Genomic DNA, 24,372 nt, shown 5'->3' on the forward strand with positions numbered 1-24,372 from the left:
GGGGAGACATATGACTATTGTCTTTGGATGTAGACACTGAAGTATGTGATAATTATGAAAGCTTCAGCCAATCATAACAGTTTCTGGACTCATAATCTGGGAGTGTGTCTGGGAGTGCTACTTGGGCTGAAAATAAAACCATTCACACAGCTCAAGTGATTCTTCGGTACACGTGGGTCAACAGCACACGAGAACATAAACCGCTGAGATCTCTTTGATAACTTTTCATGTGATCAAAACCACGCAAAGAGCTGGGCAAATTTTAGAAACATCCACTGAAGTGCTGACTCGAGCTGGCCATCCTTTGAAACGAGCCTCTTTGAACATGTGAAGAAAGGAATTGCAGCCGTCTACATTGTTTGTTGTTTTAAACATTCCTGCAGTATGCTATGAGTTTCCTAACTTAGCCATGAGACCTATTTTAGAGTGAACCGCTGGCTGCTGACGTCAATCAGACGACAGAAAGTTGCACTTGAAAAAGACTTCAAGCCCCACTGAAAAAAATTATCTTTTTTAAAAATGACTTGTTGAGGCCTAAAATAATCAGACACTAATCCCTTTAAAGGGCAGCTATGACAGTATTACTGGTTTAAAAAGTGGTCTACATTTTTTACAGCAGTTCAGAGCAGCCATATTAACACAAACACTGATGCGTGACAGTTTTCTTTCTGACTTTGATTCCACTTCCCTCATAGAGAGACGGGTCACCGCACAAAAAACAGTGTCACTCTTTAAAATCTTATCTGAAGGGCACCAAGGCTCTCTAAACCAATGAAAATGATTAGAATCATTTGAATTGCATGCAATATGATTCAGTGTGGGACAGGATCTGTGTGGTGTGCAAAAATTCTAACGTAATTAAAGATGCTTGAGAAAGAGGGCTGTGTAAATAAACCTAAATTAATTACAAAAAACAAACAAAGAAAAAACCCATCTATGCAAATACAACTCAGGAAATTGCAATTCTCACTGCTATTTGGCTCGTAACTTATGTCATTTTTCGCCTTGTCGTTTGTTCAGCACATGAGCAGCAGCTTTTTCTTTCTCCGTGACCCCCCTCACAGTGCTGCCCCTTGCATCACCTCTCTCTCCTCACCCACGGCAACAAGGTTCACTAGAGGGTGGTGAGGCGTGGGAAACGGCACTTTAGAAAAGGCTCTGTTTGACGGGTGATGCTGCTCCAGGAGACGCGTGGATTATTTTATCCTGCTCCCACTGCGGTGGATTTATGTGCTCAGTGATATTTATCTCTTTGTCTGTCTGTCAGTAAGAGTATAAAAAAACCAAAACAAAATGCATATTGCATATTTAGATCGCTTTATTCAAAATAGAAACGCAGAGCATTGGCCTTGGTGGAGGATCCCCATAAAGTCAGTTGCGCCACTTATCCAGCAATGCCAAAAACATAAGAATGAACCAGAAAAAAAAGTCATATCAGGAAAATATTACACTGATGGGAAGATTTTATAATGGTATTTACAACAAACAAACAAAAATACTTCTTAAACCAACAAAACTAATTGACCAGGTTCTTCTACATAAAAATATAAGTCATTCTGTCAGCTTCACAGGAACACATCCTAAATGTCCCTCCTAAAAAAGTAAAACTGTGACCAGACAATGTTCATTACAGGTCTAGTTACTGTACAGAGACAAAATCTCAGTTAGCATTTTATTAGCAGAACTCTGAACCCTGTGTGTCTGCACACCACAAAATGTCTAAGGAGCTAAAAATGAACAGGAATAAGTTGTAGTTGTGGGATAAACACTGTTGAGGTGAAAAGTAGAACCGTTCTATGCCTGGAAACTATAGAGTTACAAAAGCCCTTTAAATCTGTTGCGCTGAACCAGTTTTGCCCAGCTGGAACAGTTCCAGCAGCTTCTTTTAAAGTTTGCATGCAGGGTCATGCACACATTCAGCAGGTGCAGGTGCAGGTTCAGCATGGCTCTCACATAACTGTCTTTCCTAGAAACCAGAAAATATCTTGTCTTACCTCCTAGCTTAGCTCTTTGGCTTTTTGTGTGTGTGTATGAGAAGACATATGCTGCTTTGTTCTGCATGACCACCAGCACCAAAAACAAAAGACTAAACTGAAATGTTACAGATATAAGATCTTTGTTTCATCACACATGTGTCATGGGATTATAACAGAGCTATCCCTGGGGTAGACATTCGCTTTAGTCGTGTTTGCGCGTGTGTAACTGTGATTTTTATCACCGGGCCAGCCATCAACGCTGGGACAAAAACCAGCCGCCTGTTAATACCTTCCCTTATTTTCAGGAACCTGCTGTGATTTCAGTAAACACACCAGGAGAGTGCTGACATGTTCTTAGAAAATATACTGCCAGCACAGTCGACAGTGAACACTAAACACAACTGTCGAGCAACTCCTGAACGCTGCAGAGGCTGAACTGACTTCTTTTAGAAACTTCATCACACCATTTACACCGCCCCCCAAAACCTGCTGCACAGTAGCTTTGGTTCATCAGGTACAGTAAATACAGTATGTACTAGTTTTGTTTGGAAACCACTGCTGAGTGGATAAGGCTGACTATTTGACTATTTCATTACACTGTGTCGCCCTATGTCCCGATACAATTTATTGTCCACAGTCGTACTCTTGCAAACACTGCTGAAAGCACTGTAAACAAAACAGTGGGAGTGACTCTGATAGAACAACTATGTGATGACAGCAAGGAAAATAGAATAGGATAGATAGATAGATAGATAGATAGATAGATAGATAGATAGATAGATAGATAGATAGATAGATAGATAGATAGATAGATAGATAGATAGATAGATAGATAGATAGATAGATAGATGATAGATAGATATGAAGAAGCATCTAGAAGATATCAGTAGCCCTGGGCGAAGGTCTTGCACAAGAAAAATGTCTCAGTCAGACAGGTCTAATGCGTACGATACTTTATGGGCTCTTTATTGATCCACCACTACAGATACACAGTCTCCCACAGGACGGTCAGCTAGCAGTGACTCAGCGGTCAATATGTGTCGACCTAGTGGTTGTCCTGCATCGACCTGCTGCATGGAGGATTTGGAGCTGCCAAAAAAAGCAGTCTTCTTCTTCTTCTTTTTCAGTGCCAACAAGCAACAAGCGAGTCCTCCTTCTTTCTTTTACTTTTCATTAACCTGCTCTACATTTCTGGCAAAAGGCTTTAAAAGAGCCAGCATGTTAATTAAAACGTCTACTTATGTTTACCAAATGTTTTTTACCATTTGAAACTCAAAGTGTCTCATGAGCGCTGCGTAGGGAGAGGTGAGGGGCATCCACCTCCCCTCCCTGGAAAGCCCTGCAGGTGAGCTTGCTCTCTTATCACAGTGGTGGGGTATGAGGTACTGCTACACAAGCACATCTTTGTCTGCTTGTGCCTGGCCTCTAAACACATCTGAGAAACAGTATCAGCTGCTTAACTTGGCCTAACTCTCTTGCCGCTGGAGACCAGGCCAGTAAGGATAGAGACTCCCTTTTCCACATGCTTCTCCAGTAGAATAGAAGAGGATGTCTACTTTATTGTAGCTATTCAGAACATACACCAGTTTTTGCACGGCAGAACTGAATTTCTGGGTATTTACAGGGTGGGCCATTTATATGGACAAACAGTAATAAAATGGGAATGGTTGGTGATATTAAAGTCCTGTTTGTGGCACATTAGTATATGTGAGGGGGCAAACTCCTCAAGATGGGTGGTGACCATGGTGGCCATTTAGAAGTCGGCCACCTTGGATACAACTTTTGTTTTTTCAAAAGGAAGGGGGCCATGTGACACATCACACTTATTGGTAATGTCACAAGAAAAACAATGGTGTGCTTGGTTTCAACATAACTTTATTCTTTCATGAGTTATTTACAAGTTTCTCTTTGTTCACAGCCATTGACATGTCGAAGAGGTTAACACGTGAGGAGTGGATAGAAATTGTGTTGATATCTGGTCAACGTAGTAACCGGGTCATTGCAGCAGATTTCAACGCAAGACACCTTACGAGACCACCCATCTCCCATGCTACAGTTAGCAAACTGCTTGCTAAGTTTTGTGAAACTGGTTCAGTGTTGGATTTGCCAAAATGTGGATGCAAGAAAACTGTCACTAACGAAGAAACATCAGTGGCTGTCCTAGCTTCATTCAGCAAGAGCCCACAGCGTAGCACTCGCCGCATGACACTGGAGAGTGGCATCAGTCGAACATCCCTTCGGCGGATATTAGCTACTCACAAATGGCTTACAAACTCCAGCTACTGCAGCATCTCAACGAGGATGACCCAGATCGGCGCACAGAATTTGCAGAATGGGCAAAACAAAAATTGGAACAGGACCCTGTGGTAGGGCGTGGTCTGCGGTGCTGTGCGGACGCACCTGCACCGCAGACCACGCCCCACCACAGACCCTCAGTTCACGCAGAAGATTTTGTTCAGTGATGAGGTAACCTTTTATGTGAATGGTGAAGTTAACAAACAAAACCACCACTATTGGTCTGACACTAACCCACATTGGATGGATCCCTCCAAGACTGTTGGAACAACAAAAGTGATGGTTTGGTGTGGTATATGGGGTACAACGATAGTGGGTCCATTCTTCATCAATGGAAACCTCAAGGCCACTGGATATTGGAAATTGCTACATAATGATGTGTTTCCCTCTTTATGCACTGAAGCTGGCACGTTCCCTGAGTTTTTCCAGAAGATGGTGCACCACCACATTATGGGTGCCAGGTCCGAGCATTCCTAGATGAACAGTTTCCTGGAAAGTGGATTGGTCGTCGTGGGCCTGTTGAATGGCCCCCAAGGTCTCCCGATCTGACCCCCTTAGACTTTTATCTTTGGGGTCATCTGAAGGCAATTGTCTATGGTGTGAAGATATGAGATGTGCAGCACCTGAAACTACGGATACTGGATGCCTGTGCTGGCATTTCTCCTGCGGTGTTGCTATCAGTGTGTGAAGAGTGGGAGAAGAGGGTTGCATTGACAATCCAACACAATGGGCAGCACATTGAACACATTTTATAAGTGGTCAGAAACTTGTAAATAACTCATGAAAGAATAAAGTTACGTTGAAACCAAGCACACCATTGTTTTTCTTGTGACATTACCAATAAGTTTGATGTGTCACATGGCCCTCTTCCTATTGAAAAAACAAAAGTAGTATCCAAGATGGCCGACTTCTAAATGGCCACCATGGTCACCACCCATCTTGAGGAGTTTGCCGCCTCACATATACTAATGTGCCACAAACAGGACTTTAATATCACCAACCATTCCCATTTTATTACGGTGTGTCCATATAAATGGCCCACCCTGTATTTTCCATCGAACCAATATAATACGAATAAATAAATTTAAAGTATAAAATAAAAGTATAAATTTTAATTGTTACACATATACAGTTAAGAATATAAGAAAAAAATGTCTATATACTTATATTAGTAAAATAAAAACTATACAGGATTATTGATCAAGCAGGGAACCTAGCCTGACAGGGACATGTTACTTCAATTACTCAAGTAGTCAATTTATCCTTGTAAAACTCTGATAACTTATTATTCGGATAAGGTAAAAAACAAACAAACAAAACCCTAAATCTTTTCCTAAACCTAAATGGACACCCATGCCATGATGCTCCTTTGATGCAGTTTTGGTGCTGATGTTAATGCCAGAGGAGGTTTGGAAATCAGCAATCAGCTGAGCGTTTGTGGCTTTTACCCTCTCTGCGACTCAGCACTTGGTGCCACCCACTCAGCAACTTTACACGGCCGGACACTTGGTGGTTGAGTTGTTGTGGTTACTAAACGCTTCCTCTTTAAAATAACACCACTTACAGTTAATGGTGGATTATCTAGAAGGGAAGAAATTTCACAAACTGACTAGTTTCGGTGGTGGCATCTTATTACAGTACCACACTCAAATTCAAAAAGCTCTGTAAAAAGAACCATTCTTTCACAAATGCTTGTAAAGGCAGGCTGCACGGCTAGGTGCTTGATCTAATGCACCTGTGGCAAAGGGAATGAAAACACCAATTGTTGAGATAAAGAACTTTGGCCCAAAACATTTGTCAATGTAGCGCCCTTGAAACTTGGTGTTGAAAGAGGAAGTGCAGTGCAGAGTTTGGGGGTTGTTTGGATGAGCAACGGTCTTATTTTGAGGTCTTCCTGTTCTGTAGGTAATAAACTAAGTTGCAACACGTACTGTTGAGGACCTGCCCACAGATTATTTCAGAGTTCTTGAGGTTTGCAGTTTTGCTGCAAGATATGTGAATTCAGAGATGATGTCATCCTCCTCTATGAATGACCTCATAGTTTAGGTTTGCAAAATGCTAATGCTGCACTGATTACTTAAATGATTAATTAAAAAAAAATCAGTAATGAAAACAGCTGTTCTTGTTCTAGTTCAAACATAATCCAATTCTGACTGACTTAACGGAACAACTTTTCCTTGTTTAAAAGACCTTACATGGATGAGCAGGAGTTTCAGAGCTAAAAAGCCTTGCATGGTCTGACAAACAGACACATTGATATACATTGTGTGTCTGTCTGTGAGTGTGTGTGCATTGCAGAAGGCACAGATGAGTAACGAGGGGCCTCTGAATGGGTGCAGCAGAGAATTTGGGATTTATTAATTGTCCCGTGTCGTGTGAAGTAAACATTGCCAGTGGGACCCTGGTCAAAGGAGGTGTGATGGTCAAATGACATCAGCAGGATTCTGGGAAACAGCGTTTCTGTGTTCTGGCGGCTTTAAGGCAGCACAGCAGTGTAATGCGCTGTTGAGAGCAATCAGCTTTGAATGTTGAAGCCTCATCTTGATAAATAAACGACACAGTATGAAGTAAGAAAGTAATAAACAATGATTAAAAAAACACATTACAGAAAGACTATAATTTGATTATTATGACAAGAAATATTTGTAATATAACTGCACAGCAGATTCAACTCAATAAAGAAAGCGTGCAAATGTGAATCCTTTTTCCGGAGTTGCAGGGTGCAACACAACTTCTGCACAAAGACACATACACACTTGCGTGTGCAGACCAACTGATTTATGTAATCCAGTGTTGTCCATCACATGATAAGTGAGAACAAGACTGGCTGCAGGGACTGCTTCCAGGAAGCAGTGGTTATCTCAATGACGGTCACATGATGACAAATCCTGCTGTTGCTGCACTCATAAAAAATATAAAATCAATTGCATCTATTACAAGTGCGAATAAAAGATGAGTTAAGTAATATGTCATTAGAGAGAACTATTTTACCTTCATCAGTACCACAGGAAGTACTTCATTACTTCGTTAACACACAGGGGAAAAATGTGTAAAATACTAGCTAGAAGTCAGATACACACTCTTAGCCATCAATCTAACACAGTGACCCATTCATCCTGTGTGATCAACCAGAAATTAGACAGTGTTTGTCATTTGAGTGGATACAGCCACTGAGAGGAAGTTACAGAGAGGCTTCAGAGTGGTGCCAAAGCGTCTACTTGCAGTGGTCTAACAGAGGAAGTGGACTTAGTAATATTACTCATGATGTGATGTAAAGATCAAGTCAAAGAGAGATGTGGCTGAATTAGATAGCTGATTGCTGACGTTTTCACTCTGGTCTCCTCCCACTCAGTTTAAGAGTAGTACAAACAGTAGCTGAATGAAGTATTCTAACTACCACAGATCAGAAATAGCGTATCGAAATTATTCTAATGTAGCAAAGTAATGCTACATGAGTTTCCTTTGAACCTTGCAATAAACACACCTAAATATGAAATGGTTTTTATCGCTGTTCTGATGAATTTACACAATATACAGAAAGAAATGCTTGAGTTGAGATATTGTGTACATGAAGAAAAAATCCACTCTGTTATGTATTTTCTTCTGGCTTTTACTTCTTCTTTTGCTGTGTCAGCACTGATGTAGCAGCATTGTCTGTGTGTGGCTACACCTATCGTTTGGGAGAATACTGCAGCGGCTCCCTGCTCCTTAACAGTAAGCATACATAGAAGTGACTGTATTGCAGCAGTGCTTTAAGTGACCAATGAGGAGGGTACACTGGCACCTTTACACCCTCACTTCGAGTGCATAATCCTAGCGACAGTGGCCGGTGTAGGACAAACAACTCTGCCTCCTATTCATCTGTGGGGAATGTAACCCTTTCATCTCAGCTGTCAAAATATATCCACGTCTGTGTACTCTGAAGGACGTTGTAAAACTTTGAGAGGTCAGTGAGCCAGTGAAGCTCACTTCTGTACAATGACTGAGACACTGAGTTGAGTTGCTGAGGATATTCTGAAGTTTTCTGTTGGTAACGGCTACTGTTAGCCTCTGTTAGCTGCTATTAGCCTCTGTTAGCTTCTGTCTGTCATTGGTAGTGAAACTTTCTTTGAAGCGAATCTAACATTGTTGGACTCTCAAATGACACGAGAATGTAATGAAACTGTTTATCAGAGGGAAACTGTGATTTATGGGCCATTCAAGCCTAACATTAGCTGGCATAATGTTAGCTTACAACCAGCTGATGTTGTTTTTTTATTTTTTTATTTTTATTTTTTATTGAAAAAGCACAAAATACAGATATACAAATACAAAATAGCAAACACAATGTCAGGGGGTTCGTATAAAAAAGCAAAATAGACACAGTCTATTATAGAATCACATGATATTGAACAGGGAACATAAGTTTATGGTTTTGACAGCTTTTTGATTTTGAGAATGTTGTATGGTTTTAACATATTGTTTGGTTTCATTTAAAAAGCACCGAAAGGATGGTTTTGCGTTAGAAAATTTCGACTTATGTATATGAAATTTGGCCAATAATATCAATAAGTTAATCAAATAAAATTCGTTTGCCCTGTGCATGGGGTACTTAAAGAAACCAAACAATATTTTCTCGTAACAAAGAGAGAACTCAGAAAGGATAAAGGAAACAACAAAAACACAAAATTCTTGCCAGAAAAGATTCGTGTATAAGCATGACCAAAATAAATGAGAAATATCTTCCTTCACACAACTACAAAATGTACAGTTAACATCAATGTCCTTTTTATAACGTACAAGAAAAGACCTAGTTGGGTAAAAACGATGAATAACTTTAAAAGATATTTCCTTTACTTTGTTATTTAATAGAAATTTCGACGGTAAGGTCCAAATCTTCTCCCATTCCAAGTCCTGGTATAAGTTATTCCAGTAGGCGACAGCCGTTGGGACACAAGTTCTGTCTTTTTGAAACAGAGTTCGTATTTCACGGTTGTTTTTCCTCCTTACAGAAGGGAAACACACCTGACCGACATAAGTAACAGCAGGATCCAGTGGTAAAGGGGTCAAATCACTAACAACAAGATTTCTAAACAACATTAAGACCCCAGCAGGGATAGCATCAAACACTATGGCATATTCCTTTGGTGGAACAGGAAGACCATATGTATTCAAAAATTCTGAGTAAGAGAGTAAACCTCCAGCTGGATTTATAAGTTGTGCAACACGATGAGTCCCATTATCAAACCAATTACTTAAAAACACAGATTTATGTTTGTATAAAATGTCTCTATTGTTCCAAATATAGTATCTATGTGGAGAAAAATTGTGTTTATAAATCAATGACCAGGAAAGAAGCATTTGTTTATGAAAGTTGGATAGTTTTAAAGGGATTTTATCGATATTGTAATTACAAAGCAAAAGAAAGTTAAGACCACCAATTTTTGAGAAAATATAATTGGGAATAAAGTTCCAAATTGAGGTTGGGTTCCTGAAAAATTGTTTAATCCAGTTTATTTTAAACACATTGTTTAATGAGGAGAAGTCAAGAAAGTTTACTCCACCATGTTGGTATGAGTTGGATAAAACTGATCTTTTAATATAATGAATTCTATTCTTCCATATGAAATTATAAATAAGTCTGTCAATATCTGCCAGGGTTTCTTTATTTACATCAAGAGACAAAGCAGCATAAGTTAGACGAGATAAACCCTCTGCTTTCGTGAGTAAAACTCTCCCTTTAATGGATAAATCCCGCTGCAGCCAAGCATTTAGCTTTTGTTGTGTTTTGTCCAAAATTGGAGTGAAATTAAGGGAGCACCTGGTGGACTGATTTTTATTAATGACTATACCAAGGTAAGTGACAGACTCTTTCACTGGGATGCCAGCAATAGATAGACTGGTACAATTTCTAAGGGCAAGCAGTTCACATTTGCCAATGTTTAGGTGGAGTCCTGAAGCTAAAGAAAATGCATTAATTGTGTTAATAGCCATCTGCACCTGTGAAGCATCTTTTAAAAAGAGAGTGGTATCATCAGCAAGTTGACTAATGAATATTTCTTCATCCGCAATTGTTATACCTTTCAGAGGACTGCGTTTAATATAATCAGAGAGGAGTTGAGCACAGATGAGAAATAAGTATGGGGAGATGGGGCAGCCTTGCCTGATACCGCGGTTTAAGTTAAACCTAGGTGATGTACCTGCTTGTAGTTTGATGGAGCAATTCACATTTTTGTACATTGTTTTAATTGCATTCTGAAAATAAGGGCCAAAGCCAAATTTGTCCAAAGCCTGAAAAATAAAACCATGTTCAATCGTGTCAAACGCTTTGCAGAAATCTACAAATAAGATAAAGCTATCATCCCTACACAAATCTGCATAATCAATTAGGTCAAAAACAAGTCTGATGTTGTTGGATATGTGTCTGTTAGCCATAAAGCCAGACTGAGTTTCATCAATAATATCATTCAAAACAGCTTTCAGTCCTTTGGCAAAGATCTGAGCTAGGATCTTATAATCATTATTAAGGAGGCAAATTGGCCTCCAATTACCAGCTGATGTTGTTATTAATGTCTGTCACTACCCGATCCGTACCGGAAACCCGATCGGTACCCTGCATGCGCGAAAGGTGTCTACTTCCGATCAAAGCGTTTTACGATAGTTACAGGTCAGAGTATCTGTTAAGATGTTAAGAATAACAAGTATCTCTTAAAATGTTTCCGATAATGAAACATTTAATATAATGTAGACAAAAACAAAAAAAATAAAAAGATAGTGACAGATCGGGACTCCCGATCCTTACTGCGCATGTGCAAAGTCGGACTGAACAAATCGGGTCTACCCGATCCGTACCATGCATGTGCAGGGGTTTTCTTCTTCTTCTTTTCGTTTAATGGCAGTGTACTCCCCAGTGTACGAGGATACCGCCACCTGCTGACTGAGCGAATGAACCCTATTGTAAACTGAATTAGCGTCATTACAAACGTGTGTTAAATTTGATTTAGTGATAATCGAGTGTGTTTATGCTTGTCTGTGTGGAGAGGATTGTTGGAATAGTGATGATGATGTCCGCTATCACTGTCAATTGCCAGCAAACACTTCATCTGGCTGATGAATCTTCACGTGACATATTACAAAGTCTGTATTATTAACTCTGTCATTAGGCGCCATTCTTCTGTTGTTCAATCAGGGGACGCTCTCTGTTGAGGAGAAAAGCAAAAATTTGTTGCGGATACGGATTATCCATTGTTCAAATGTCCCGGGCAGTCGAAAAGGAGGCAGAGCTGCTGAGAAATGCTAGGAGCTAACTGGGCGCTAACCGTATCATTCAAATATATTGAATGTCGCAATGTTGGCAAAGAGAGGAAGTGATGTAAGATTTGCGCATGCGGGGTACCGATTGGGTTTCCGGTACGGATCGGGTAGTGACACGTATCATTCAAATATATTGAATGTCGCAATGTTGGCAAAAAGAGGAAGTGACGTAAGATTTGCGCATGCAACAATGTCACTACCCGATCCGTACCGGAAACCTGATCGGTACCCCGCATGTGCGAAAGGTGTCTACTTCCGGTCAAAGCGTTTTACGATAGTTACGGGTCAGAGTATCTGTTAAGATGTTAAGAATAACAAGTATCTCTTAAAATGTTTCCAATAATGAAACATTTCAATATAATGTAGACAAAAACGAAAAACAAAAAGATAGTTACAGATCAGGACTCCTCGATCCTTACTGCGCATGTGCAAAGTCTACCTGATCCGTACCACGCATGTGCAGGGGTTTTCTTCTTCTTCTGTTTGTTTAATGGCAGTTTACTCCCCAGTGTACGAGGATACCGCCACCTGCTGACTGAGCAAATGAACCCTATTGTAAACTGAATTAGCGTCATTAAGTGTGTTTATCGAGTGTGTTTATGCTTGTCTGTGTGGAGAGGATTGATTAGAATAGTGATGATGATGTCCGCTATCACTGTCAATTGTCAGTAAACACTTCATCTGGCTGATGAATCTTCACGTGACATATTACAAAGTCTGTATTAGGCGCCATTCTTCTTATTTTACAGCGCTGTTGTTCAATCGGGGAACGCTCTCTGTTGAGGAGAAAAGCATGAATTTGTTTGTATACGGATTATCCATTGTTCAAATGTCCCGGTAGTCAAAAAGGAGGCAGAACTGTTGAGAAATGCTAGGAGCTAACCGGGCGCTAACTGTGGCTGTATCCCAATTCAGGGTCTGCAGCCTTAAAGGCCGCATTTTAAGGCCGATTACGTCACAGCGATGCGACGAAGGCTGTCCCAATTCGAAGGCTGCTCAAAATGCGGCCCTCAAATGCATCCTTCATTTCCCTGAATTTTAAGGACGTGGCACTGTATACTTCATGGCCCAACATATCCCAGAATGCATAGCGCGGCAGTGGGTGTGGATAATTTTGCCGGAAAAAAACGGCGGATGAGGGGCGCCCGAAGAGTAAACTTTAAGTAAGTACTGAATATTATGTTACTTATTTATGTGCAAATTTTTAATAACGAAGAGCATTAAAACATTACTGTTGGCCACATGTCGGCAAAGTTATGTGACATTAGTGACGTTTGTACTAACTTGGTTTTAAAGCCTTTACTTTAAAATATACACCGTTCAATAGCAGACCTTAATTAGAGAATGATCAAAGCTCATGTTGAAACAAACAAACAAATGAACAAAAGATTTTCTCCTTCATTTCTGTCTAACTAAGCTGTATGAAACGTTTCCAGCTGTTAGTATCATGGTTGCTAGACAACCTGGGCAACGCAACGGAGGCTAGACTGTCCCATTTCACAAGCCTCGCACTTCCGGCCTTAGCGGTCTTTAAGTACGCGGCCCTTGAGGATCGTTGAGGCTGCGTACTTTAAGGCTGCAGACCCTGCCAGTATCATTCAAATATATTGAATGTCGCAATGTTGGCAAAGAGAGGAAGTGATGTAAGATTTGCGCATGCGGGGTACCGATCGGGTTTCCGGTACGGCTTGGGTAGCAACAATTAAGTTAGCTCGTTGTCAGCTGTCTGGGGACAAGAGGGTCGTTGGTCTAATCTACTGACACTAAGCAATTGTGACAAAAAGGGATAAATAAGCATGTTTATGTATTTTTGAGGGTTACATCAGGAGATGGCACACAAAGACCTACGACTTCTCTACTTCTCCACCTTTGGCATGCTACATATGTGTCTCTAGCTACTTAAAACATAATTAGGCAGAACTGCAACTCCAATCTCAGCCACTGTATTCAAGATTGCAGGTAAACATGGTGACTTAGAACAAATTGATACCTCCTAATATGTATTTTTAATGTATTAACTCTAAGTTTATGTAAGCTTATGTACACAGATATTTGTATCTTTATTACCATGCATTTATGTATAGTGCTACAATAACTTTTTGATACTGTATTGTTCCTGGTTCTCAACTATGTTTCTCTATCAAAAAGCTACATTCTTTTTTTCCCCAATGAATAAACTAAAAAAAGACTGAGTGTGCCTTTAACGTACAACAATATTAGCTAAGAACAAAAAAGAAACAGCTTAAAAAAAATCAAAGAAAAGCGGCCAATATGGATTGGTGATCCCATGCTCCCTTTCTGCTTATTTTCTGTTCTCTTTTTACTTTCTACTTTTTGAAAAAAAATGCAAAAATTAATAGAAAAAAAACATACCCACTATATGTTAACTTGATTTAGACTGCAAATAATATGGCCACTCCACTGGCCACTCAGTGAGAGCAGATGTACTTGCAGAATAGTTTCATTATGCATTTAAATAATAAATTATTAATTTAAAATATGTTTCAACATGATTAATATAAATATATTCAATGTTCTCCCTGTGTTTATGTGGGTTCTTTCCAGGTACTCCTGCTTCCTCCCACAAAGACATGCAGTTAGTTGGGTTAGGTTAATTGGTGATTCTAAATTGGCCATAGAAGTGAGAATGGGAAAGTGTAAATGTAAGTGTGAATGGTTGTCTGTCTCTCTGTGTTAGCCCTGTATCAGATTGGTGACCTTATGCAGGGTGTACCCCGCCTCTTGCCCAATGGTGGCTGGGATAGGCTCCAGCCCCCCACCGTCTCCAGTGACCCTGATAAGGATAAGCGGAAAAGAGTGGATGGATGGATATTCTAAATCTGTTATTTACTTTTATACCAATAATTTTGTGTTGCTGTATTGTTCCTGGTCCTCAGCTATGTCTCTCCATCCAAAAGCTGCTTTACTAGGGTCTTTAGCTGCACACTAACATCGTTTGCATTACTGATAACATTACTTTTCAAAGCACTTTAAAAAGAAAGCAGTCAGTATGCATTTCTAGACGGCAGCATAATCAAATTTGAAATTTGAAACTTGCTTGAAACATGTAATTCATCATAATGAACATCAAGTATGCTTTTTTATGGCCAAATCTCTGATACGGCCATGTGGTAATGGATCGTAGCATTTTCAAATCAATCAGTTTCCACACAGTGATAACCCTACCTGGCTCAAGTGAGTTTCAAGTAGTTGCAAATCGATTTCCCTACTCTACTGAAATAAACTGTAGAGAGTGGCTGAATAAAAGGGAAGTAGTACGACATCCTTGACATCTTAAGTGCACAAAGATGAAGTAGTCATATTAAGTATACGCAATACGTAGTAAACAAAACTGTTTGTGTTGTTCTTTAAATTAGAACAACTGGAGTTGTCAATTAAGCATAATGTTAGTTTAGTTAGGCCACTAAATTAATATCAGCTTCCATCCCAGAAGATCTGCTGAACCCTTGACAACAGATACACATATCGATTTGCCTGGCACCAGAATTACCCAAATTCCAGTGTTCTTGGCCCTGGGTGGTTAGCGTACCATATGTCCGATTATGAATCGGTCCATCTCATGCCTGTGTGCAACACACACACAGCTGTCGAGACTGATATGTCCTTAGCGTGGAAGCATTTCACTGAGGGTGAAGACAGTCCCCCAAGCTAAACGGTGGAGGGATGACGATGAAAACATAAGAAGCTAACAAAAAGTTAAAACGGCTAAAGCTATCCGGAGCTCAAAGCTAGCCACAAGGCAGCAGCCTTGGTATGAGCAAAGGATTGAAACAGTTATGAGAAAAATATTGAAAAAAAGTATCAAAATCTTGTTATCTGTAACTGAAGTTGTAAGCATACTAAAAAAATTATGTAAGTACTTGACATTTGTTTTGTTATATAAATCTGTTGCACCTGCTTTTTGTTTGATTAGGTAAAGTATGTCAGGTAGCTCTTGTACCCCTTTCCAGTGACAGAGCAATTAATTTTTAGCTGATTTAATGTGAGAAGATCCTGTAATTTACCACAGTTTGGACAAAAATGGAGCATTTAATAATTTATTTTATTATGAAAGTCTTTTGAATTTGCTGTCAGTTAAAGTTCTTAAAAAAATCTGAATCAGCAGACCATGCTTAGAAAATAATCGTAAATGGGAATCAGCCAAGAAAACTGCAGTCGGTACATCTCTGCCTTTTATACATCCAACTGTTAAATCTTAAAGGGGACCGTTTATGTGGCTTTAGTCTGCCTACATCTGCTGCTCATCTGCAAGCCGCTTCGCAACCCGCCCCAGCTTCTCTTTTTTATGTCATGACTCTGGTTTTCACATATTTCACATATTTATTGTGGGACCTTGTGGGAAGGTCCCACAATAAAGCCAAAAAGCCAAATATAAATTACTGCAGATGGCTAAAGTGGTCCTGACTGAACTGTGAACATTGAAACAAAGAAGATTTCAGTTAAAAAGCCTTTCTTTTATTTAGTTTTGTGAATCAGCGATCTGGTTTACACAGGTTCCATCTGCCCTGAACTGAACTATCTGGATGAAATTAGTTATTCCTACTTGGCGCCAGGAAGAGTTATTAGCATGACAGCCTCTATTTGATATTTGTCAAGCTAAACACACACATACTGTATATATACAACATACAGGAAATTGTTTCAAACACTGGCTCAGACTTGAGAAATTAACAACTCTGCACGGCAGCAACAAACACTACTGTCTGCATTCCTCGCGTGGAAAGCAGCTCCAAAATGTGACAAATCTATCCTCTGCCAGCTTCCTCCTTCAACACACCCACACCCTGAGCCAGCACAGCCCCCCCCCAAGCACCACCAGCGCTACCACCAACATCCACACCCCTCCCTTGGGCCCCCTTCAGCCGGCTGCATGTCTCTGGAGGTCGCCTCTGACGTCAGCAGCTCAACTGGGCACTGTGCCAACCCTGTGGGCCCTTGATGGATGCAGTCGGTCTGAGAAACAGTTCGCTGTGAGTAGAGTGCACGGCACAAACTCAGCCCAGCCGGCTCAAACACATCTAATGACCCGTAAAAACCGGACAGGTCCATTCCTTCTCCTTTTCTTTTGTGTATCACAAACATGGAAGATTAAAGGAGACACATGTGATGATGAGTGATATGCACTGCTAATGGCCAGGATAATAAACAGAGCCTGCAAATGCACTGTTGTTCCCCAGACTTACAAAAACTGCAATTCTTAAATCCAAGCATTTTGTCTTAGTGATCCAGAGAGATGCAGCTGACTCTGTAGGGTTTTTTTTTCTGTATATGTGTGTGGTAGGGGGGTATACCTGCAGGCCTGCTGCTGGTTTTCCTCTTCAGCCATCTGTCCAACGTCTCTGCACTCACACTCTCCAACACAAAGTCATCCAGAATCTGCGGGTGCAGCGAGAGGTAGGCCTTCACTTTCTCATCTGTCAAGCCTGAAACACAAAAACAAAACACTTTAAAAAACTTTATTTAAGACTAATGAAACTGTGAGAAAAAACAACAACAAAAACACCAAAACAATACTGATGTGAGATAATGAACAGAATCATTGATGCTAGAAAGGAGAAGTGTAGCACGTGAGAGGAATGAAATAACATCTCACTTGAACCCACAATGATCCCGAAGGTCACCCAAACAAATGCAAAGGATGAAAACAGCTGAAGGTCACTTCATTCTCTTCACGGTGAGGTGAGAGCGGTGGCAGCCGAGCCGAGGCTCGAGTTAAAGCTCTTTGATAGCCGGGCTAGCTCACTTATGTTTACTGTAAATCTGTATCTCCAGGGATAGGAGCCCCCAACAGAGGCAACAGGATAAAGGAGGACTCGATTGTGCTTAATAGGCAATTAGGATCTTGAGAGCTTGCTAAGTGCTGCTGTTTACTGTCTTTGTTGTCAGGGAAAAAAGCCATTTGCCAGACCATCGTTGAGGGAAAGTTGTTTTTAATACCCCCACTGGCGTCTGTGAAGCAGTCATGATGCACTAGGACGCCATCATGTTTAGGTCACTCAAACAAATGGAGTATATGTCTAAAACAAAGACTTCTAACTGTATACATTTAGACGTGAAGTGTCATCTCATAATGAGAAGAAATGCATTCTTACAAAAGACAAACAGAGGTGAATTTACATTTTATGGCATGGTAAACTATGACTATACGTTTTCAGATAATAGTAGAGAGAAGAGTGTTGACAGCCCTGAAAGTTTTTATAACGCTTTCTCACGAAATGTCTGGTTATCAGGAGCATCTGTGTAGACTCCCTCTGTAGATGCACAAACACACACACATGTGGCATGAAAACATTAGTAAGTGGGGTGTCAGTCAGGAAAGCTGCATGAATATCAGTGTTGTGAATCGCTACAGATCCCTGTAGACAACACAACAGTAAGCCGGGTGTGTGTGTGTGTGTGGGTTGGAGGGGGTGGGGGGTGAGTGTTGTGCCAGATGACAAAGTAAAACCAGATGCAGAGATAGAAAGACTAAATTCTGCTTCAGCTGCAGGTAACCTGTTATGAGCCCATAAAAGGTTGTGGTTAAAGAATATCTTTCACTTTTAATTTAATTTTAGGATCATAGTGCTCCTGATTCAGACTCTGAGCTATCCACGACCTTTGATCTATCCCTGCAGAACAAATCATTTGATGTTCAGTTACGATCATCTGCCCAGAGTGTGTGTGTGTGTGTATAGATAGAGCAGGCTTTTGGTTACAGGCAAATAAGGCAAACAGAGGTGGGGGTAAGTTTGGGGGGTGGAGGACGCTACAGTCTGATGCTGTCCAGACACGAGACACAGCTCCTCAGGAGCGGAACGCCTCACGAGACTCCTGGCCAGCTCTGACGCACATCGGCAGAATACAGCTTAATAAATCAGGAAAAGTTAAAGAGGGGTTGGGGTGGGACGGAGAGAGCTGCAGAGGACAGAAAGACACACGGAGAGGAGCTAAATGGGAGCGCTGCAAATAACCCCTACAACTTTGTCCTATTTGAAACACAAAGAAGGCACTGTGATTGGTGACATTACAAAAGATGAAAAACAAGGATGCTGTATAAATTTATGAATACAAGTTTTGTGTGAAAGGAGTCTGAAAATTGTTTAGCAATCATATGTGTGCACATGAACAAAATAGTCAAATGTTCTATTTCCATGGGGCAAGAACAGCAGTGATAAGAGCTTTGCAATGGCTAATAAAATGGTGTTAATTAAAATTTCTAGGGCTACACAAGTGGGGAAAAGTGGGCATTTGTAAGACCTAAATGACAACGACGGGTCAAAACTGCGGCGCAAGCCCAATGCATGTGCCACATTCTGTAGCTTAAAGGAATCAACTAATAGTGCTGTAGCAACTTCACTGGTGACAGATACACACATTATATTCATTCATGTGTGTGTTTAGAAGAAACATTGTTTATAGATAAAGTAAAAAATGTCAATATCATCAATCTATTCTTTTACAAGAATCCAGAGAAATGACTGACTTGACCTAATGTGACTATATTTTACCTTGATTGTGATTAATAATTCCCTTTTTGAACATTCCTGCTACGTCACGTTGACCTTATAGGCTTTCCTTCTGAAATCTTTCGAACCACAGCGCACATTAATGTGACTGCAGTGAGACTCAGAGCTGTGGGATATGCGTCAGTGTCCTGGTCCTGAGACTATAGAGGCTAATCAAAGGTGCAGCCCAATCTGTCCCACATGCTGCGGTCCAGAATGGCTAACCCCACTGGGAACTATATGTGCTCACTCAATCAGGACAGTGAGAGACTGCTGTTGCAGATGTAACAGCTTGGTGACTGGTTTAACCAGGTTTTTAATTGTTTCCCCCCTTTATTTTGTCAATGCTAAGAAAAAGTTGAACTTGAACATAAAAGAAAAATAAATAATAAATAATAAAATAAATAATAATAAATGAACATAGAAGCACACACTCTCATCATTTTAGGGTCTGTAACATTTAACTGAATTACATTTAGTTTAATAAATAAATAAATATTTTTTTAATGAACTTTGTACATGAGAGGTTAATTCTTCCAGTGTTTATGACAATAAACTGTTTGGATACTGCAGGTTGTGCAAAGAATGCCGATAAAAATAAATGCTCTGCTTAGGTAAAAGCAAACATTAACCTAACAAAACAACAGATTTATTAAAATGAAACTATATATTAACAAAATGGATCATAAGTATTAAAATAAAAATACTTGCACTGCAGATAAAATTACGTTTTCATTAAGATATACAATTCTGATTCATGAACGCACAACTGGGAATTTACTGTTTACTGATGTTGCCGTGGGAGAATGTGCTTGTTTATTTACTTCATGTTCTCAGCACAGAGGTTCAAAGGTGAAAGGTAAATACCTGAAAACAAGAGAAATGCAAAGGAGTCTCACAAATCTGAATTTCTAATTAGATTGTTATTCGAATGAAAAACATCTACAAACTGGTTTAAAGTCAGATTAGGTACAATCAACAGTGATCTGAACCCTGCATGTGATCATTTTAAACAGCCTTGTGGTGCTCTGTTTAAGAAAAAATCTGGACAGAGTGTTGCATGATGTATTATTATGGCAATATTTGGAGTAACTCCCCAAGATGTAAATTTAAGTATGGCCCAAGCTGACATCATTACCTTTTTGCTCACTTTTGGCCAGAAGGTCTGTGCAAAACAGAAGGACTCCTCAACTGGAATTAAGTTTGTCATCTGCTACTTACAACTAGAAAAGGTCTGTTGTTTTAACAAAGACTCAAATGAATTTTTCTTTGCAACCTGGCAGCCATCCTTTTCTTTTGTGGCAAATATGGAGACATGAGTGCAATAATGTTTTTGTTTTAGGTTTTTTTTTTGTTTTCACTTATCACAGCATGTTTATGAGCTGGCAGGACTTTTTTAATTATGTGTCTTTATATATACATTTATACATATATACATATATCTCTTTTTCAAAAACTCTTAATGGTAATGGTAAATGGCCTATATTTGTATAGCGCTTTACTATCCCTAAGGACCCCAAAGCGCTTTACACATTCAGTCATCCACCCATTCACACACTGGTGATGGCAAGCTACATTGTAGCTACAGCCACCCTGGAGCGCACTGACAGAGGCGAGGCTGCCGAACACTGGCGCCACCGGGCCCTCTGACCACCACCATATATTAATAAATATACATTGTTTAATAAAATAAAATAAAATAAAATAAAATAAAGACTGTGACCTGTCCGCTTTAACGAAGAGAAGTACCTTTTAAAAAAAAACCTTTAAGTCAACTGAAGTCACTCCTTCAGCCAAAAAACCTATAGGTGGGAATCAGTTGGTTGTGTAGCATGCTCGTGAGTGGCTGAAGCCAAGTTGGCAGAAATGTTTGTAACTGACTCAGACTTGGGCTTCCTGTATAAAAAAAGCGAAGCCTGAGTTCATGCAGTGAGGTATTGTTGCATAACACTTATCTTGACACCACACCCCAGGATTTGGAAGGGAAAAGGCCAAACCAGTCAGAGTTTGTCTGGGTCTTTGCACTCTCACACCCAAGTTTGTGAGAACATGCTTCTGTTTGACAAAAAATATATTAACATATAGCATAGGCTATATACTGGTGGTTCTATTGCCAACATCAAAAACGCCCTGAAACAGCTTAAAAACAGTCAATTCTTGTGAGTTAGCGTTCAAGTTTATGAGCGTTTTTATGAAGGAAATCAATTCAGTATGCTCTGATTTTATATGGAAAATTTAATGGCTTGTAAACTGCAAGTCCTCCGTCTTATAACAAAATCTACTAGTATATCTGTAGTATGCCAATGTGAATGTATGTCAATAAGTTGGACACAGAGCGAGATACCATATGTGCGATACATTTGCAGGCCAAAATGTATCAGTGGCACACAAGAGGAAACACTTCAGAGTATTTCTGATGGTACACCATTAAAGAGGAGGGTGCTTTATTGACTATGAAAAAACAAAACAAAACATGTGAAGCAAGGCTGCAATTCTCTGTATTCAAAAGGGTGCTTTTATTTTAACATTCACATTTATTTATCCAGCCTCAAAAAAAGAGAGAAACAGAAATCAGTTTCCTGTTTTTCTTTTTTAACTTTAAATATTCTCTCTATATATTTTAAATCTGAATTTCTCATTGTGTCTTTGACTACAGAAAACTCATCCATGTTGTACTTAACGTAACCCTATAAACATCACTGTAATGATTTGGCAGAGTGGAATCTTTACAGGGAATTGGCCTAGAAAATTGCAATGATTGCAATTTTCTAGGCCAATTCCGATGAGTAAGATCTGATTTTGCTGAATCAGGTTTTCTTTCTAAGAACTACAACTGACAGCGTATACAAAAAATTCCCCTATTCTTTAAAGCAAAATTTTACATTCTTAATAAAAGAAAAGACCAAATTTTACAATCTTCCCCAAACTGCGATAAAGTTAATTACAGGATGTTCACTGACTGAAACCATTACTGACTGCTGCTGGCAAGAGGTTCAAATAAGTAACAAAAAAATGAGTTGCTGTACACCCATCTTTAGCTAACATGTTTTACATTACCAAACAAAAGCATGTGCAATAGATTTATGGAACAAAACAAATGTCAGTTACTTGCATAATTTTCCAGCACATTTATAAATTCTTTGATTCTCTGCTTTGATCCTTTCCTCACACGGAGCCTGCAGAGCTCTGGATAGCTTTAGCTTTAGATGCCTTCCCTTTGCTCAGAAAGGTGAAGGTGATTTAAGATGATTAGATGTTGTTATGAATGTTTTTGTCATTTAATTTTTTGGTGGTTTACCTTGATGAACTTCATGTATTTACTCACAGCTCATAGAGCTATGATCTCATAGCTCACAAGCTAGAGCTGTCACAAGCTAATGACATGTTAGTGTGCGACTGTGAGTGTGCGTGCGACGACTCAAATGGACTGTGCATGTGTTGCGCACGCATGAAAAGCACCAGCTCATAATCAGCAGTGTTGGGTGGAAGTAACATGTTACTGTAACTGCATTACATTTTCAACAATACAGTAATGTAAGATGTTACTGTACTACACTGTATTTACACTAATTCCATTACAGTTACAATTATGTTTTTACTAAGAGTCTTCAGTTATCTGCACACTTGGCGGATAGAAAGAAAAAAACACCAAACAAATGTGGTTTTCTCTTCCTGCACATTTGTGCTATAGTGAGCTATTTTCATTTTGAGTGCAGAAGGAGGAAAATGTTGCAGCAGTACAGCAATACAGCTTTTGAGGAGTGGCGATATGGACGTTACTTTTAATTAATGTACACAAGGCGAAGAGCACGTTAGTAAAGCAGAAACTACATCCAAGACCGAAACAACTGTACTACGCCGCTCACCCAACTTTGCCTCTTTGCAAACATCTGCACAGGTAGGATGTTAGCAAAAAGCTAGAACCCAAAGTGATTTTGTTATGGCTGTCGAGCACCCCAGCCCAGCAGCCAGATCCTGATCTTCTCCTCTGTCGCCTCTGTCAGTGCGCCCCAGGGTGGCTCTGGCTACAATGTAGCTTACCATCACCAGTGCGTGAATGTGTGTGTGAATGGGTGGATGACTGGTTGTGTAAAGCGTTTTGGGGTCCTTAGGGACTAGTAAAGCGCTATACAAATACAGGCCATTTACCATGTTCAATAGGTAACAAAAGCAGTGATGAGCAGTCAGGGCCGAAACCTCCGTTCACCTGTTCGTGTTTCTACTGTAGAATCAATGTAGCGATTCTTTTGAATTCTCTTTGTGCTGGTTTTCATCTATTGTGTTGTTGGCATTGTGTTGACACCTAAAAACTTCAAGAAAGATCATCTGTCTGTCCTTATTAGGATTGGTTTATACTGTTAACTGGTTGTTGTAAGAATGCATTTCAAGTCATCTTCCGGCGTAACAAGAACGTATTGAGTAGTGTAACAAATTACTTTCTCTGGCAAGTACTTTAAAAATATACTGCAATACTTTTAAGAAATGTAACAAGTAACGTGTAATACATACAATGCAATAATTTTCTTGAACAATGACCCCAATAATCAGATATACACAAGGCCAACCAACCAGTAACCGGTCTGGTGTGTGCTGGAAATCAGCAGATTCCTGGTTGGTCGATCAGTGACACCAATATTTTTAGCTGAATTATTATCATTATAAAGATTTTAATTTTTATTTATCTATTTTTGCTGCCCGGAGCCATGCCCACACATTGGTACAGCACCCTGGTGATGTGGGTGTGGTCTAACTGATGTTAAGTGGAAGAAACCATAACCATAATTTTTCTGTTGGAGAATAAGAATTAAAATGAATTTACCCAAATCAACACAAACACTCCAACTAGAGCAGGGCGATATGACCAAAAATATTTATCACGATATACATTTGAAAATTTGCGATAACGATATAACTGACGATATAACTTACACTAGACAAAATACTTTACAACTCCACAACTATATTAGTGCAAAAAAAAAAAAACCCCATCAATACATTTTCACTTAAACAAGCAGGTGTTTTATGTGAATTAAAGTTATATAAAAATTTAACAGTGCACATGCAAATTCCTTGCTGACAGTTTAACCAAAAGGCATTTCCAGGGGAAATTGGCCGACATATCCTCAGCATAATATCCACAAAACTTAAAAAGAGGTTATACACACAATACGGTAATATTATGTTGAAGCACAGTACGTATCGCTCCGCCAGGCTCCTGACTACGATAGCTGTAATGCTCCGACAATCCATCAAGCAGTCCGGGTTCGTAGCCGGCAAAGTTGTACTTAAACACGAACCAT

General features: G+C 39.7%; 1 protein-coding gene across 6 annotated transcripts in view; it reads right to left on the reverse strand.

Moving 5' to 3' along the window:
- Nucleotides 1–24,372, reverse strand: part of pde10a (phosphodiesterase 10A) — a 67,091-nt gene that overhangs the window by 17,690 nt on the left and 25,029 nt on the right. For all 6 annotated transcript variants that reach the window (XM_026189933.1, XM_026189932.1, XM_026189935.1 and 3 more), the window contains one exon: nt 16,877–17,008. In XM_026189933.1, the coding sequence (XP_026045718.1) occupies nt 16,877–17,008 (132 nt within the window). The remainder of the gene's footprint in view (nt 1–16,876; nt 17,009–24,372) is intronic.

Source organism: Astatotilapia calliptera, chromosome 13 (assembly GCF_900246225.1).
Source record: "Astatotilapia calliptera chromosome 13, fAstCal1.2, whole genome shotgun sequence".
Taxonomy (NCBI): Eukaryota; Metazoa; Chordata; class Actinopteri; order Cichliformes; family Cichlidae; genus Astatotilapia; species Astatotilapia calliptera.